The 17,463-nt window shown below is 41.4% G+C and overlaps 1 protein-coding gene across 5 annotated transcripts in view; it reads left to right on the forward strand.

Moving 5' to 3' along the window:
* SRGAP2 (SLIT-ROBO Rho GTPase activating protein 2) overlaps positions 1–17,463 on the forward strand; it is a 245,426-nt gene that overhangs the window by 154,658 nt on the left and 73,305 nt on the right. For all 5 annotated transcript variants that reach the window (XM_058669101.1, XM_058669100.1, XM_058669102.1 and 2 more), the window contains exon 5: positions 15,119–15,181. In XM_058669101.1, coding sequence (XP_058525084.1) covers positions 15,119–15,181 — 63 coding nt within the window. The remainder of the gene's footprint in view (positions 1–15,118; positions 15,182–17,463) is intronic.

Raw genomic sequence — 17,463 nt, forward strand, 5'->3', positions numbered from 1 at the left:
ATACCATGAAGGAAAGATCAACAGCAGAGGGCCACTTGTTAGAGAATTAAAAATTCTTGGTTTTGTGGTTTGTTTTTGATTTTCAATGTTGGTATCACTTAGGACAAGGTAGAGTGCTATTGTAGAATTTGAGATAGACAAGGAAGCTGATGATTCTGCATATGCCCCAGTAACTAGATGCTCAAACCTTCCTCATTCTCCAGATGGCCCCAAGAAAGACTTTTTTAGTGTTCAGTTTTTAGAACATCCTGTAGGTTCTTGCATTTGGTGAATATGGGTCACCTGAGGATCCCTAAGATTTGAATCTGGATTTTCAGTCACTCAACTAATTTTAGACATGCCCCTTTTCGGGAAGTGGGGATAGGGTTAGAGTCAGCCTCTTTCTCTTTGATTATGATGTTTGAAAAGCTCCTGAGGAAGTAATGAGGAACGGCATTTAAAACCTCTGGCTTGGAGTCTACACTGTGGCGTAGCTGATTAAGCCACCAGCTGCTCTACTTTCCATCCAGATACCTGCTAATCCACCTAGGAATATAGCATGAAATGGCCCCTGAACCCATTTGAGAGACCCTAAGAATGCCCTAACTGCTGACTTCAGTCTGTCCCAGCCCTGGCTGTAGGGGAGTGAACCAACAAATGAAAAATTTCTCTCTCTCTCTCTCTCTCTCTCTCTCTCTCTCTCTCTCTATCTCTATCTCTATCTCTCATCTCTTTCTTTGTGTCTTCTTTACTCTTCTCTGTAACTTTGTCTTTTAAATAAATAAGTAAGTATTTTACCAAAAATAAGTCGAAAATACCTCAGGTTTGCCTCTCTCTTGTTTTATCACCTGTTCATTTCCTGGGACATGGAAACCAATACAAGAACAGGTGTGTAACAGAAGTATGATATGCCTTTACTATCAGCAGTGTTCATTCATTCCTTCATACAAAGCACTTTTGGTACTTTTTAGATATTTAGAATTGCACTGGACTTACAGGTTGGGCCTCCAGAAATGGCAGCTTTGACAATGCAGACCAGCGTTTCTGCCTTATTGGCATTACTTTCCCTAACAGGTATCTTCTAATTCTGGAAAAAATAACTGTGAGGCAGGAAGTTGAAGTTGAGCAGAACTGTAACAGACTTAACAGACTAGCAGGACAGAATTTGGAATTCAGCTTAAGGAGGGGGAACCCTGGTAAAATTCCCCAGGCTTTAGGGATACAACTTTGAAGTAAGGAAAAGACAGAAATAAACTTCAGTAGTCTCGCAGAGACTGACACCCAGATTCCAGTGATGTTAATCTAATTGGATTAGAGTGATCCAGAATAGTTTGTGGCTAGAAGCAAATGTAAATCCTTTCTAGAGAAAGATACCATCATCCTAGGCCTAATATAACTCTCAGCATTTTTTGTTCACAATGCTTGCACTAAATTATAGATTATTAGCCTATGAAGAAAATAAATCTGTGACCAAAAACTAAAAGGAGCAACAGGTGTCATTAGACAAATATTAAATTAACCATGTATACTTGATATTTTGTGAAATTATACGCTAAGGACAAAATTAGGAACAATTTTTTAAAATTATTTATTTTTTTATTGCAGAGTCAGATATACAGAGAGGAGGAGAGACAGAGAGGAAGATCTTCCATCCGATGATTCATTCCTCAAGTGAACGCAACAGCCAGTGCTAAGCTGATCCAAAGCCAGGAGCCAGGAACTTCCTCCAGGTCTCCCACATGGGTTCAGGGTCCCAAGTCTTCGGGCCATCCTCGACTGCTTTCCCAGGCCACAAGCAGGGAGCTGGATGGGAAGTGGAGTTGCCAGGATTAAAACCGGCGCCCGTGTGGGATCCCAGTGCTTTCAAGGCAAACTTTAGCCGCTAGGCCACCGCGCTGGGCCTAAAACTAGGAACAATTTTTAAAGAGCTCATTTAGAATGAGTTGATCGGCGGGCACCGACCGTTGCGGCTCACTTGGGGAGTGAATCATCGGACGGAAGATCTTCCTCTCTGACTCTCCTCCTCTCTGTGTATCTGACTTTGTAATAAAATAAGTAAATCTTAAAAAAAAAAAAAAAGAACGAGTTAAAGATACAAATGGAATTGCTGAAGCTATGATTTAGAGATATAAATTTTCTTTGGATCAGATAGTGGTTTCTTAGATATAACACCAAGATAAAAGGAAAAGTAGATAAGGTAAGCTTCATTAAAGTAAAAGAAACTTCTATCCTTTTGCAGAATGTGATTAAGAAAATGAAAGAAGATGTTATCAAATCATCCGTGTCTCCTAAGAGTCTAGTAGTTAGAATATATAAAGAATTTTTAACAACTCACCAATAGAAAGACAAAACTTTTTAATTTAAAAATGGGTAAAATACTTGAATAGCTAGTTCCCCAGAAACGTTACACAAACGGCCAGCAAGCACATGGAAGGATGCTTGCCATCATTAGTTAATAGGGAACTGCAAATCAAAACCACAGTGAAATGCCACTTCACACCCACTAGGATGGTTATAATTTTAAAAAATAAATAAAGACAAATATTGGTGAGGATGTGGAGAAATTGGAACTCTCATACATTGCTGATGGGATTATAAAGTGATACAGATGTTGTGCGAAACAGTCCCGCTGTTTCGTAAAAATGTAGGCATGTAATTATCCTGTAAACCAGCAATTCCACTGCGAGGTATACACCCAAGAGAATTGAAAACACGTGCTCACATGAGAACTTGTACACAAATGCTCATGACAATATTATTCACAATAAGCAAAAAGTGGAAATAACCCCGAGTTCATGAAGCAATTAATGCAATTAATGAGAAAAAATTAAACAAAATGTGACATATTCACACAACAGGATACTACTCAGTCATAAAGAAGAATATATATGCCACAGCATGAATGAACACTGAAAACATTATGCTACATAGAAAGAAGCCATATATACTATATGATTCAATTCATAGAAAATTCCAGAATGTACAAATCCATAGACAGAAAGTAGATGAGTGGTTGTCAGTAGGGTAGGCAGTGAATCAAGCAAGTATTAAAGTTTCTTTGGAGATGATGAAAGTGTTCTGGAATCAGATAGTGACAATGTTTGCACGACTTTGTGAATATATGGAACGCCACTATACACTTTCCAATGCTCCACTTTGTGTTAATATGAGTTATATCTCAATAATAAGAGAATTAAACTGACTTTAGTGCTATATAATGCTGTAACTTAACAGTTCAGTGTGTGGATTAAATAGCAGTTTAGATATTACTGAATGAAGAATTAGATAATTGGAGGAAAATGAGAAAATGATACCTGCTGATGTTTAGACAGGTGCAAGGATGGAAAAGACAGGGAAGATCCTTATAGGAATGTGAAAAACAGACCTAACAGGACTTTGCTGAAGTCCCAAAGAAGAATTAGATACAAACAATATGAGGATTTCTTAAAATTTTGTGGAAAAGTTTAATTGACAAAAAACAAAACATATTAACTTTATTTCTCAGCATAAGCTCCATTGGGATTAAGACACTTTTTAAAGTAATGAGATTAGCAATTATTCCATCCTAAAGAACTGAGAATTTAATCATGTCAATGTAGTCACCTACATTATTAATTGAAAGCAAGTGAATTTTTTTTTAAATTTAGAAAATGACAAAAATGCAGAAGGAACCAAATCAGAGCTGTAAGATAGATGCCTAATGATTTCCCATGGAAATGCTCATAGAATGGCAATGCTACACATGTTTGCTGAAACAACAAGCAGGATTGTTTTTTATGGACTGGTAGGACTCTGGTAACACTTTCCTGGCTGTTCTCTGCTCAAAACCGTCTTCAGCCTTCCAGAAAGTCAAGGAGCAGCATATTCTGAGCATCCCAAGAAACTGTTGCCAGGACATTTGCTATTGACAGGTCTGCTTTTGTTTGGCACTAGGACACTTGGTAGCCATTGCTTGGAGTCAGCTTTGTCTTCTTGGTGGTTCTTGGAAAGCTATGTTTTGCTTCCTATTACAAATAACCCTTCGAAAAAGTGGTTTAGAATCTTGATCCACTTTTGAAATATTCCATGGGAAGCTCTGTTGTCTGCAGCTGATCTGGGAGCAAACATTTTGTCACCTATTAAAAAGAAAATTTCGCTCAACTTTGAATTTTTAATCAGAATTTTGTAAACTAAATTAATTGAAATGTCTGTGGTGTTGGCTGTTGTTTCTGGTGTTAATCATCAATCCTTTTCAAATAGGACACAGGCAAGATTAATGATTAATTCTGTTCTCCAATTAATGTGAATTGTTCTCTCTGAATGAATTACCTGTTTATAAGTACTTATTTCTTTGGGACATTGTTCCTATAAACTTTTGATAGACTTCACCATCAGTAACTTTAACATGCTTTCATCTAAGCTTCCCATATGTTGCTCTGAAAGAAGCTCTTTCCAAACTAGTATCATTCTTATTGTGTCAAACTTGTTCTTGTTCAGACATCTAATCCAAAGTAGTATGAACAAACTTGTTTGGGGACAAAATATTTTGAAGTCTATGCATAGTGCTTTTCTTGGTACATAGCTTCCATGGATTTATTGAAGATGCTTAATATTTGAAAAGATAAGAGCTGTGAACTGTTACAAACTGTCTAACACCTCACAGATTAAAGAAGCATTATGAATCTCAAGTAGAGTAAAAACAAAGAAATTACGTAGAGGCACATTATGGTAAAAATCATTGAAAAGCATGACAGAGAAAAATCTTAAAAACAGCCAAAAAGGAAAAAGCTCCTGGCTTCAGCCTGGCACAGCTCCAGCTGTGGTAGAACATCACTCTCATTCTTACCTTCTCTCTTATCTTTTCGATAACACTCCCTTTCAAACAGATTTTTTTTTTTTAAGAGAGAAATGTGTGAGTCAAGAGATGAACAGAATTCAGAGGAAATAGGCAAATCGTAAACCTAATGAGAGCTTTAATAGGAGAATACTTCAGAAAGTTCATAGGAAACTGAGTTGAAAGACAAGTGGTTTTGGTTCAAATATTTTTTTAATTCTGTACATACATTTTTTTCATAATACACATTTTCCATTAACTTTTTGAGGATCTCTCATTCACTATCCTCATGAATGATTTATAGCAACTAGATTTAAAAGACGCAACAGTAAAACATGACATGGGCGGGCCCGGCGGCGTGGCCTAGCACCTAAAGTCCTCGCCTTGAACGCGCTGGGATCCCATATGGGCACCGGTTCTAATCCCGGCAGCTCCACTTCCCATCCAGCTCCCTGCTTGTGGCCTGGGAAAGCAGTTGAGGACGGCCCAATGCATTGGGACACTGCACCTGCGTGAGAGACCCGGAAGAGGTTCCTGGTTCCCGGCATCGGATCGGCGCGCACCGGCCCGTTGCGCTCACTTGGGGAGTGAATCATCGGATGGAAGATCTTCCTCTCTGTTTCTCCTCTTCTGTGTATATCTGGCTGTAATAAAAAATGAATAAATCTTTAAAAAAAAAAAAAAACATGACATAGGCATTACATCCAGCAATTGCAGAGTAAAATGTAAGCCTGATTGGACAGGAAAGAGTGAAAAGCTTAGTGAGAAATAGGAGCTAGAGATTGCAATTGGAAATCTCTAGTTCCAGACATTCTCCTAGTTCAGTGATTTTTTTCTGGAAGTGAGGATTTTTGTCTGACTAGAGGGAAGGTGCTGGCCAAGGATTCTTCATCTTGCAATCTGTTCTTGTTTTTATTTGAGCAGCAAAGAGAGATTTTCTATCCACTAGTTCAACTTCTAAATGCCTGCAACTGCCAGTGCTGAACCAGGCTGAAAGCAGGAGCTGGAAACTCCATCCAGGTCTCCCCCCATGGGTGGCAAGGGCCTAAGTACTTGGGTCATCCTCCACTGCCTCCCCAGAATGCACCTTAGCTGGAACCTGGATCAGAAGAGAATAAGCAAGACTTGAAGCAACACTCCAACATGGGACGCTGATACCCCAGGTAGCAATTTAACCTTTGAGCCAAAGGTCTACTCTGAAACTGTGTCACATAATACAATGTAATTAATGAATTAAAAATAATAAATAAAAAAAAAAGTATAGGGGCCATGGCCAGAGCTAGGTAAGGCTGGCTTACACCCAGATTCAGATATCTATCCCAGTCCTAAAGCAGCATAGTCTTAACTCTCTTGCAATAAAGAACTCTGCTCATCCTTTCCAAGTTGGCTTTGTACTTTGCTTTATGCACCTAAGTCTGGAAGTTAAAATGTGTTTTTAAAAAAATGTTTTCTTTATAATTGAATCCTGTGGTGTCTATCCCACTATTGACAATGGGATTCTAAGGCGACTTCAAGTTCTAAAGTCCCAAAGATCCCTCAATGACTTGGTTTGGCTTCCGGGTTCCTCTTTCTTAAAGTATTTAGTCAGCGATTTTGCCAGTGCCCCAGGCATTTCCTGTAGGGTGCTGCTGACTATTTTACTTCCTACCAGGCTGTGCTCCTCCTCTCAATGTTCACACTGCCAGCTTCGGAGGAGTTCTGTTAACTCCTGTTCTTCCAGCCTCCTCCTGGCCAGCCATCTGAGCCGCACAGGTGTTCTTCCTATCCCCTTAGAGTTCCTCACTGTAGGAGGGCATATACTTGCAAGCACCTTGTCAATTTCTTTTTTTTCCTTCTTGCTTAGTTCCAAGCCATTGACTGCTTTTCTTTCTGAGTTACTTTTACAGCTACTGAGAGACTTGTATTCTCACGTTGCCTGTGTGCCTTTGTCTCTTTTGTCCCTGTGTCCTAGTCTACTCAAGGGTACCCAGAGTCACCTAGATAACCATTTCCACACCTTTAGTATTCAGATTGGGAAATGGAGTGATCTCTCCTGAGAATGACTTGAGAAAGTGCTTTTGGCATGAGAGATCTGGGGCAGAAGACCCTAAAAACCTCTATCCTGAAGAGTGAGAGATGGAAATAGGAGTACAATAGTAGTTTAAGCAGTGAAGACTCTGGTGTCATTTCTCTCTTTCGGTTTAAGGTATTTTGTTTGGCGCTTATTTTCCTAGCATTAGAGTAGAACATGCTAAGAGATTGGAACAGCATGTTGAATTCAAGTTGTTACATGACTATTTCTGTGTCATCAGAGATCTTGGGAGAACAGAAGAGGCCCCCGGCTCTTCCTCCTACTCTCTCCACCTCCCAGGTCCCCACCTCTACACTCAGTCACAGTCCAGTAGGGCTCAAACTTGTCTGGATTATGTGTTTTCCTGACAAAGGGTTTAGGTTAGAGCAGTGTCTGCAGAAGCTGAACCTGGAATTCATGTCATGCCAAAGAATGAATTTTCTCTCAGGGGCACTAGCATTACATGTAGGTTATCAATGAGACTGCTGACATATTCCGAAACCTCTAGGAGAGGAATGGCTTTCAGCAACAAGTGTCCTAGAGAAGAGAGGTCGTGGGTTTTGTTACTCTCAGTGATGGGCAGTCTTGGTATTCTATGACCTGCGCAGTAGGGAGTTTCTACCTTTAATATATGACCTCAGGTGAACCAACTGTTAATTGTGCATTTGAAAATGGTATTTTGTTCAATTTACCAGGAGGAATAGGAGGAAATTGTGTCCTTGTTTTCCTTCCTCTCTCACCCTTGCCATGTCTTCCTTTCTGCTAAACATTTTGATTTTCTGCTTTCTCTGATTTCTTTTTTCTTTCTTTCCCCAGGAAAAATGCCCATTTTTCAGTTATTATTACTTTAGTTCTTATGAAAACTAGGAAGAAAAATAGATTGTATAGCAACAGGTGTAAGAAAAAATTAGGAGATGTCTTCCCTGTGAGTTGATGGCACCCCCATTGATGGGATTTTGCTGCAGTCTTACTTAGGGAGTAGCCTCTGGATGCCTCACTGGTGGCACGTGATGTGATCATAAACATGCTTGAGGGTACATGAGGAGGCAGCACGGAGAGTGAAAAGAGCACTCGAGAGGGGACTGAGAGGACGGCATCCTGATGTTAGTATTAGCTAACGTTTGTTGAGTGTAGGTACTGGATTCTGCTATAAGTGTTTTACATGGAGCATTCCATTTTAAGATTAATCTTGGCAGTGGAATGAGGAGTATTTTCCTATTTTACATATGTTTAAGCTAAAGCGTAGAGTGCTAAATAACTACCCCGAGTTCTACAACTGGGGAGTCAAAGGAGGACTTTAATCCTGCTCCAAAGTCTACATGTTTAACCCTCTGCTTTAAATAGATATATAAATATATTTATATATAAATATATATATAAATATATCTATATTTAAATAGATATATAAATATACATATATATATATTAATTTAAAAGGCAGATTTACGGAGAGAAAGGGAGAGAAAGATCTTCCACTGATTCACTCCCCAAATGGCCATAGCTGAGCTGATCTGAAGCTAAGAACCAGGAGTTTCTTCCTAGTCTCCCACACGGATGCAGGGTCCCAAAGCCTTGGACCGTCCTCTCCTGCTTTCCCAAGCATGGAGCCGGATAGAAAGTGGAGCAGCCAGAACACGAACCTGTACCCATATGGAATCTTTGCACTTGGAAGGGGAAGATTAGCTAATTGAGCCATTGCACTGGACCCAAACCCTCTTCTAATGCTATGTGTGGTTCTAGATAGAATGCTAAATAGCTCTGTAATTCTAGAAAAGTCATTTCAACTTTCTGGGCTTATCTGTGAACCTTAACCAGAGAGTTCATGTTGAATAACCTCTAATGGGTCTCTGTTTTTAAAAGTGTAGGTGAAACAAATGCAGAGTGTTTACCTCTAACTCTATCTTGATCTAATTGATTCAGCAAATGATTACTTTATAGCCACTGGGCACCACAGAGGACAGAAGGATACTTTTTAAATTTTAATCTGGGGCTTGGCAAAGTAACCCTAAGCTGCCAAAGACCTCGCCTTGCAAGCACCAGGATCTCATATGGGTGCTGATTCTGATTGAAGTGGCCCCACATCCCGTCCAGCTCCCTGCTTGTAGCCTGGGAAAGCAGTCAAGGACAGCCCAAAACTTTGGGACCCTGCACTCATATGGAAGAACTGAAAGAGGCTCTTGGCTTCAGATCAGTTCAGCTGTGGCTGTTGTGGCCACTTGGGGAGTGAATCATCATATGGAAGATCTTCCTCTCTGTCTCTCCTCCTCTCTGTATACCTGACTTTACAAAAAAAATAAACAAATCTTTAACAATAAATAAATAAATTTAATCTGTATTTCCAGTAGTTTTAGATTATTTCATATTTAAGTAGCTTTGTGATAAAAAACTAATTGCTTCAGATAAATCTAAAGATAAAATCTGAAGAATTATTCATGTTTTAGATAATTAATTTGGAAATAGGCATTAGATCTTAGATTACAAAATATTTTTACTATTTTATTTCAAAATATGACTTGTCACTGAAGAGTTTCAATATACTCATTAACTTCTGAGTAGTTATTTGGTGAGATTAGGCTTTATTGTGCTTACAAGCTTAACAGATTCTTTAAAACTTGAATGTGACTATTTTAGGAACCACTTATACTGAAGCCATATCCCTGTAACCTGAAACATCTTTAGTCATTAACTTGAAAATAAAAAAAATTTACTGTGAAATAACCAGATTCTTAAAATCAGATTTCTGTTTCTGGCAATCTGAATTCAACAATTGCTTTGCTCTAGAATTAGAGTGTAATGTGGAAACCTTTCAGCTATGAAAGGGTAAAAGGTGCTGAACTAGGAAACTGACTGAATTCCAGTCCCATGAATGCTTTTAAGATTGGAAAATTGTGTTCAGAGGAGCCCAGACTTCAGCTTGATGTCCATTTTTCTCAGCAGATTGTAAACTTTTAAGGTGTCTGTTTTTTATTCAATCCATGAGTATTTGACACATAATAGATACTCTATAAATACTTGCCAGTAGACTTTTCATTGCTCATTCCCTGTAAACCAGCCATTTCCTCCTTGCCAGGATCCAGTAATTCAACCTGCTTTAAAACATCTGATCAGTTACCTCAAGAGGCCTGTTTAGCTGCTGTCTTGATTGGTGGGCTCCAATTTTTAAGCCAATACTTTCTTTGCTAATTTACAATCACATTCTTTTGTATTGTCCCCTATCCTTTAAAACTTGTATATACTAATTAATGAGTTTTAAATACATTTAGTGAGTTATGACCAACACACACACAAAAAACAAATGAATGGGAAATACCAGATTGCACCCCATGTAAGTACTTTTACTGTAGGCCCATGCTACCCTAGATTGTAATAAAAGTTTTGCTTTTTAAGCATCCTGATATACAAGAGGAGCTTCTCTCATGGCAGCATCAAGTTCACCTCTTTGTATATGGTTCAGCATGCTTATACTTCATATGCTTTTGGGCTCTATGGAGTGTAAGATCCTCACTAGAACTCACCCTTGCTAGAACCATCCAGGAGTGCTCTATGCTGAATAGAAAGAATCTTGCTTGCGTGTGTGCAAGGGGAAATCCAGAAAACATTTCTGACCTTTGACCCATGGGCATCACCATCCTCTGAAGCTTTTCAGCCTTGACACCTTAACACCAGCTGCACCCCAACTGAGTTGCTGGGGGAGAGCCCAGATAAAGTTGCCCACAATCCCTAGGGCCCTAGCCCTACTACCAAATACTCCTGTCTTTTTAGCCCCATCCTGCCTTCCAAGAGTTATCTCTGGCAAAGCCCTGGGTCACGAGACTTGGAGCCTTTAAAGTGGTGAGCCACTGCCCCTGAAACTGTCACTCTGCCTGGTAACAGTTCTGCTGCCAGAGCTTAATGTAAGGTTTGTGTCCCTCTCCTCTGAAATCTGTAAACCTAAATTCAATCATAAACTGCCTTTTTAAAAAAGCAGTTAGTCTCCAAAGTATGTTTGAACTGGGGAGCAGAAGCTAGCACTGGTGAATGAGATATGTGCCCTTGAAAATTGGATGTTTTTTAGAAAACTGCTCACATCGGCGGAATGGCAGAGAACTAAACCCAACTGTTTCTACCTGCTGATAAATTCAGCTTTAGGAAGGGGCTGAAATTAGCTCTCACCACATGGCAGAGATACATCTTCCTCTTTTTTTTCTCCTTTACTTCTTTCATAAAAATAATACAGCTTTCTAGTCCAGATAGCCAATAAACAGCAGCCCCCTCCCCCAATTCCACACCTCCCACTCGAAAAGCATGATACTTGTCACTAGAAAATCAGGTAACACGTAATCTCCCTGTGAGTACTGGCTTTAAAGCCCTTTAATAATTGATGTTCTTTGGGGGCAAGCTAATGAACAAAACCAGTGAAGCTCAGGAAATGTAATTAAGGAAATTCAGAGTGGACAAACCTTATGTCCAAACAGCCCAGACCACATAACCTGATTTTTCTGTGCATTTTTATTGCTGAACCCTGTGTGTGAGCAAGGAAGTCTGGAAGCATTCTGTCTTGGGGAGGTGATTCTGTGTGTTACAGTTCTGTTGTTCAGTGCTATAATCTGTTGGAAAAGAAAGATTCTCTGTCCATTTTGTAAGTGCATGGCAGGCAGGAGCTATTGCACTGCCATTTCTATGAATCAGTCCCGCCTTGGCAACAGGCAGATGGGGGGCCCCCCGGAAACACACTTCGGCCAAATATTTGTGGTGAGTTTCAAAATAAGAGATCCAGGCCTGTGCACACCATTGCACTTCCTATCCCATAGAACCAGCATTGTTAACTATGCCACATCTCTAATCTAAATTTAGGCATCCTTTCCCCCCCCAGGCAGAGATTACTCTGCAAACATTTAAGAGAAAAACTTTGCCCAAAGTAATATTTTCCCCCAAATTCTGTTTGGTTCCCTGCAATGTTTAGATGATTCATTCTCTTCCAAGAAATGTTAAAGAAAAGAGATGTAGCTGTATATTCGTGCACAAAGACCTCTCTGTAAATCCTTTTTGCTTCCCTGCCTAGGAACCTCTTGCTTTTTTAGAGGGAACGGAAAGGCCCCCACAGTCTTCATTGTCACGTCCTGGGCTGCAGCAGGTTTGGTTGTTCCTGGGAACAAATGTGCCTCTTGTTTTTGGGTGGGGCTGCCTTGTAGCTTCCCAGTCCTGTCAGTCCTTCCGTGGTAGCCAGCAGGAAGTCCGTGCAGAGGCTGAGCTCTCCCCCAAAGGCACACAATTAAATTCTGAAATAGTGGCTTTGTTTAGTATCTGTGGAAGTAGAGACACTGGCAGAGGTTTCTGCCCCGTCCTTGTGTAAGAATTGCTTGGGGTGTTCTCATTTAACTGTCCTAGCTGCACTTGTATTCCCCAGCCCAGCCCAGCTCTTAGCCACAGCTGGTGAGGCCCCAGCCAGTCAGATCCCTCCAGCAGCCTGTTCAAATAAACAGGGGTCATAGTGGAGTGGTCCTCCCAACTAATCAGTACAAAAGGAAACATCTGCCTGAGCTTAATTACTATTTTATTGGTTGTATTTTCCCTCCCTCTGCGTTTTCCCTTCACACTCTGGAGCTAAGTTGTTTAAGTCATGGGTAAGCAACAGGGTAGAAGAACAGCCTTCTCCTTTAACCTCTGCCATTTAAACCTAAGGAGGTGCTGATGGGGTGGGAGGCCGGAGGGCAGGGCTGTGGGAAGTGATACTCGTGGTCACTTCCTCACCCTATTGCTGACTCTGGGACTGCTGGTGAGTCATTTTGCCTCACTTCACCTCTTGGGTCTCTGCTACTTCAGTGGAATTCAGCTTTCCTCACAGTGGGAAAGGGTGGCTGGTATGTGAGATTGCAGATGAGCGGCCTTCCCTCTTGTGGCTTCTTCCTGCGGTTGAAGCCGCTGGATGAGAGACACTGAGAATGCGAAATTGGAGATTGCAAAGGTGTCCTAAAGCCGTCCGTCTTGTAGCACATCTGGGTCCCTGAGCAGAACTTACTCATTTCCTTCAGCTCTGTGGTGCACAGCTGAAAGGGTGGTGCTGGAATCTAACCTGCACTCAAGCAACCAGGTCGAAGAGCGCATAGAATCCTAGGGTGGCAAAGGTCAGGAAAGACTTGAGTGTTTTAGCTGAAGACTTTCAGTGTATGGAAGAGAAAACAGAAACCCAAAGAGATTTACCATATTGTGCAGTTATCTCTTTGATGGTGGAGGAACTGGGAATAGAGGGAGAATCTTGAGATTGCTGATTTAGGGGCTCCTTCCACACTCTCTCCCTGCCACCTACCAGATGTAAACATTCCAACCCACTGAGGAAAGAAGTCACACATATATTATATTCTATAATGAACACTTAATAGAAAAATGGCAAACCACAAGAGAAAGATGAAATTGACTGATAAGCATTTTAGAAAATATTTATTTATATATTTGAAAGACAGAATTTCAGAGAGAGAGAGAGAGAGAGACATACCTTCCAAATGGCCACAGCAGCCTGGGTCAGCTGAGCCAGGAACATGGACTCTATCCAGGTCTCTCATGAGGTTGACAGGAGCCCAAGCACTTGGGGTATCTGCTGCTGCTTTACTGGGTCATTAGCAGGAAGCTGGATCAGACGGAGGGCAACTGAGACTTGAACTTGCAGCCTTAGACTTGTGTGGCAAGGGGTAGCTTCACCCACTGTACCTGCTAATCATGCTTTTAAATATGTTTAGGTACACTAGAAATCAAAGACCTGAAAACTTATAGCAATAAAATACATATCAAATTGTCAAGACCAAGAGAGAATAAAATAAGCATCCTTGCATTCTTGCATGCTGCTGGTGGTGTTTTTAATTAGCACTGCGTTTCTCAAGGGCATTTGAATAGTGTAAATGAGAAGTCTTTGCTCCAACAACATCACCTACAGGAGTAATGAATGAAAGATGTGAGTGAGCCTAGATTATGTTTAAGGTAATTGGATGTAGTGTTTTTTGCTTATAAAAAATGTGAAGGGCCCGGCGGCGTGGCCTAGCAGCTAAAGTCCTCGCCTTGAAAGCCCCGGGATCCCATATGGGCGCCGGTTCTAATCCCGGCAGCTCTACTTCCCATCCAGCTCCCTGCTTGTGGCCTGGGAAAGCAGTTGAGGACGGCCCAATGCATTGGGACCCTGCACCCGCGTGGGAGACCCGGAAGAGGCTCCAGGTTCCCGGCTTCGGATTGGCGCGCATCGGCCCGTTGCGGCTCACTTGGGGAGTGAAACATCGGACGGAAGATCTTCCTCTCTGTCTCTCCTCCTCTGTGTATATCTGGCTGTAATAAAAATGAATAAAATCTTTAAAAAAAAATGTGAAAAATAGTAACTGTCCAGGCCCAGTGTAGTAGCCTATTGGCTAAAATCCTCACCTTGAATGCACCAGGATCCCAAATGGGATCCTTTTGTCCCTTTCTTTACCTGGGAGCTGGTCTCTGCATTGTTAGTATCTGAATTTTCAGTAGTGAAGAACCGGAAAGAGCTGGCAAAAGATAAAAGAAGATCCCCTGTCAACGACCCAGTGATGCCAGTCTGTTTTATCCCCTCCTCTCTTGGGCTTGGCATGTAGGATTCAGTGTGCAAGATGTGATTACTTCCTTGCTGCTTCCTCCTCTGTATCTACGGTCCTGTGGATTAGATGCCAGCCTGGGGAAGCAGCAGCAAAGGCCCTGAGAACTGCCACTGGGGCTTGACCAGTTAGAGACCCCTTACCACGTTTTATCTGATCAAGTAGCATTGACTAATCTCAGAAGCAGTCATTATTCAGATACCACAGCCAGGAGTCTACTTCCTTCTTGCTAGGAGTCTCCTGTTTAGTTAGGGGTTTTGACATTCTTGGATGCTTATAAACTTTTTCTCATCACACACCATTACACCTCTTACTTTCCTTGGCAAGCCTCTGGAATGTTTGATTGCAAATATCTGAGAAAGCCTGTTCCTCCTAACAACTGTTGCTAGGTAGGATGTGGTATTCAGGCCTGCTCTTTGGGGACCAATTGAAAAAAATCAAAGACTACAACCCATTTTCCCTCCGCACGATTGCCTTTCCTAGGCTATAGGAAAGGGCACAATTCATTTTATTAAAACTCTTTGAGTAATCTGACTATAATTGGGTCTGATCGCAGTGGTTATCTGATTTGCTGGGTTAAATAATGGGCCTTAATTGAGTCTGTGTTATTTGTAGAGCCTGGGTTGCTCTTGCCTTTGTTGCCCTCTCCTCCCTGCTTCTGTTTCCCAATTAACCTTCATTTCTCTTTCCTTGCAGAGTAAAGAAGTCGGCCAGCAACTCCAAGATGATTTGATGAAGGTCCTGAACGAGCTCTACTCGGTAAATCATATGGGTTGCTTGGCTCCTGAACAAGCAGAGAGAAGCAGCATTTGGCAACTTGCAGCCATGGTCATGTCAGCAATAGAATGAACTGAACTGGGGTTGAAGACAGTGCATGGTCCCCACGGGAGGTGACCTCACCCATCTCTTTTTTAAAAACTTATTTTCAAAATGAAATGAGAAAAATGAATCTCAAAATCATTCCTCAGCTAGGCAAGTTTACGTTGACTTCATTTGGGGCATGATTGCTAAAGATCAGCCAAAGCCTAAGTTACCAGTGTAACTGATCCCTTTAGCAACAAAGGACCCCAACCTACTGGCAAGGAATATGAACTGCCTTACACTGTTGTTGTGTACCTGCTGGAAAGGATTTATTGTTCAAGATTTTGCTTGCAGTCTTAGATTGAATTACTGGTTTGACCAGAAGAGTGAAGTAGAGCCATGAGTGCCCCTAATGTGAGGGACCAGTTCAAGCCCAGAGGAGCTGTACACCAACTTCCTGGGGTTCTATAAAGGCCAAACCTCCGTGGAAAAGCAGGCTTGGAGAAGAAAATAGTCAGTTCTGAGTGGACTGGTACTTCATCAGTCTTGGCTGATGTGTGTTTCTCCACATACTAAGAAGTAGTGTGAGTGGTTTTCCCCCCTACCATGTTTTGTAAATTATAATTACAATCAGCATGCACTCATACATGCACACTAATTCCTGCTGCTCTACAGCATATACTTCAAATGTACAGTGAATGCCTTTTAGGGACTTGGTCTCCTGGTCATACCAGCCGTCACTGTCATTTTTTCCAGGTTGTCCCATCTTGCTTGGAGGTGAAATTGATTTCCTTTGTTTACCTGTTTATTCCTTTCCTCTCTCCCTTCTTTACTTCCTCCCTTCTTCCTCCTCCTCCTCCTCCCTTTCCTTCCCTTCTCTTCCTGCTTTGTTTTCTTTGTTTCATTTTAATTCACAGGAAGTACAGGCCATGGTGACATGCCTCACAGGCATCTGGGGTCAGAGAATTCAAGGGTTTTGATCCAGAAGCCTAGGCATAGTTGGTGTGTCTTGGCAACTGTTAGACAAGTAAATAGGGCAGAGTATTCATCTGGTCTCCAATGATGCTCGTTTGTTTTGAATTTCTACTCTGTGACTCTTCTGCTCTGTGCTCTTCTACTCTGACATCAAGTTGATAAATGGCACCCTTTGGTGCAGCTCCCAAATTTTCTTTTCTCTCAAATGAAGTTAAGGTTTTTTAAAAATAGAAGTGTGTCAATATGAACCATTTCAGACTGGATAGTATTTTGAACCTTGTCTTTTTAAAGTTTTACTTCTCTTTATTTTTGGAGCATCTTCTAGACACCAAGAAGAGCTCTATTCCTTTCTCCTGGCAGGGAACTGACTAAGATAGAATATGACACATGTCATTATACAAATCCTTTTATTTCCCTGTAAGCACATTGGACCTCTGCTATTTGCGGCTGTTTCTGGGGAGGAGTAGGTCGGAGAGTCAGCAAACCTCAGACCTAATCAAGTCCAGCATGCCACTTCTGCAGTGGGACTCAAGGCAGAAAGGAAAAATTGTGCCTGAAATCTGTTAGTTTTTACCCAGAGTTCTTGATGTTTTCATATACTCTCACTTTAAAAATAAGTGAGATGGTGTAAGTTGTGTTGGAGTGAAGAAGAAAACCCTGGAACTTGCTATTCTGATCTGAGAGGGCCGGGCCAATACCAATGACTGCAGTCTTCAGGCAGTTCAGTGTTGGCCAGCTGCTTTCCCAGCACTGGGAGGCCACAGTCAGTGCAAAGCATGATGTCTTCCCACTCTTGTGCAATCCAAGAATTGATTGAGTATGATGTCCTCTGCCATAAGGCATATTGATACACACTTATGATCTGGCCAGGGTCAAAATAAAAAGTTGATAATTTTCATCCAGAGGATCAAGGGAAAAGAAGGAGGTAAATTAGAAAGGAGGGAACTCCAGAAAGTTCCAGAGACAGCAGAAATGTAGTGGTTCTGCTGTAGTGGTTCTCAAGCCAGGTGATGTTTTGTTCTCCAAGACACTGCTCAGCTTCTGCAGATACTTTTGATTGTTAACAACTGGAGGAGTGAGTGGGCGCCCCTGGCAACTGGAGTCAAAGTCAGGATGCTGCTGAAACTGTACAGAGTGCAGGACCACCCCTCACAACCAGGTATGATCTAGCTCAGAATGTTGGCAATGCCAAGACTGAGAAACCCTGATCAAGAGCAGAATCTCCTGAATTGGGCAAGCTAGATTCTAATCTGTCTTAACCACCA

Source organism: Ochotona princeps, chromosome 10 (genome assembly GCF_030435755.1).
Source record: "Ochotona princeps isolate mOchPri1 chromosome 10, mOchPri1.hap1, whole genome shotgun sequence".
Lineage (NCBI taxonomy): Eukaryota > Metazoa > Chordata > Mammalia > Lagomorpha > Ochotonidae > Ochotona > Ochotona princeps.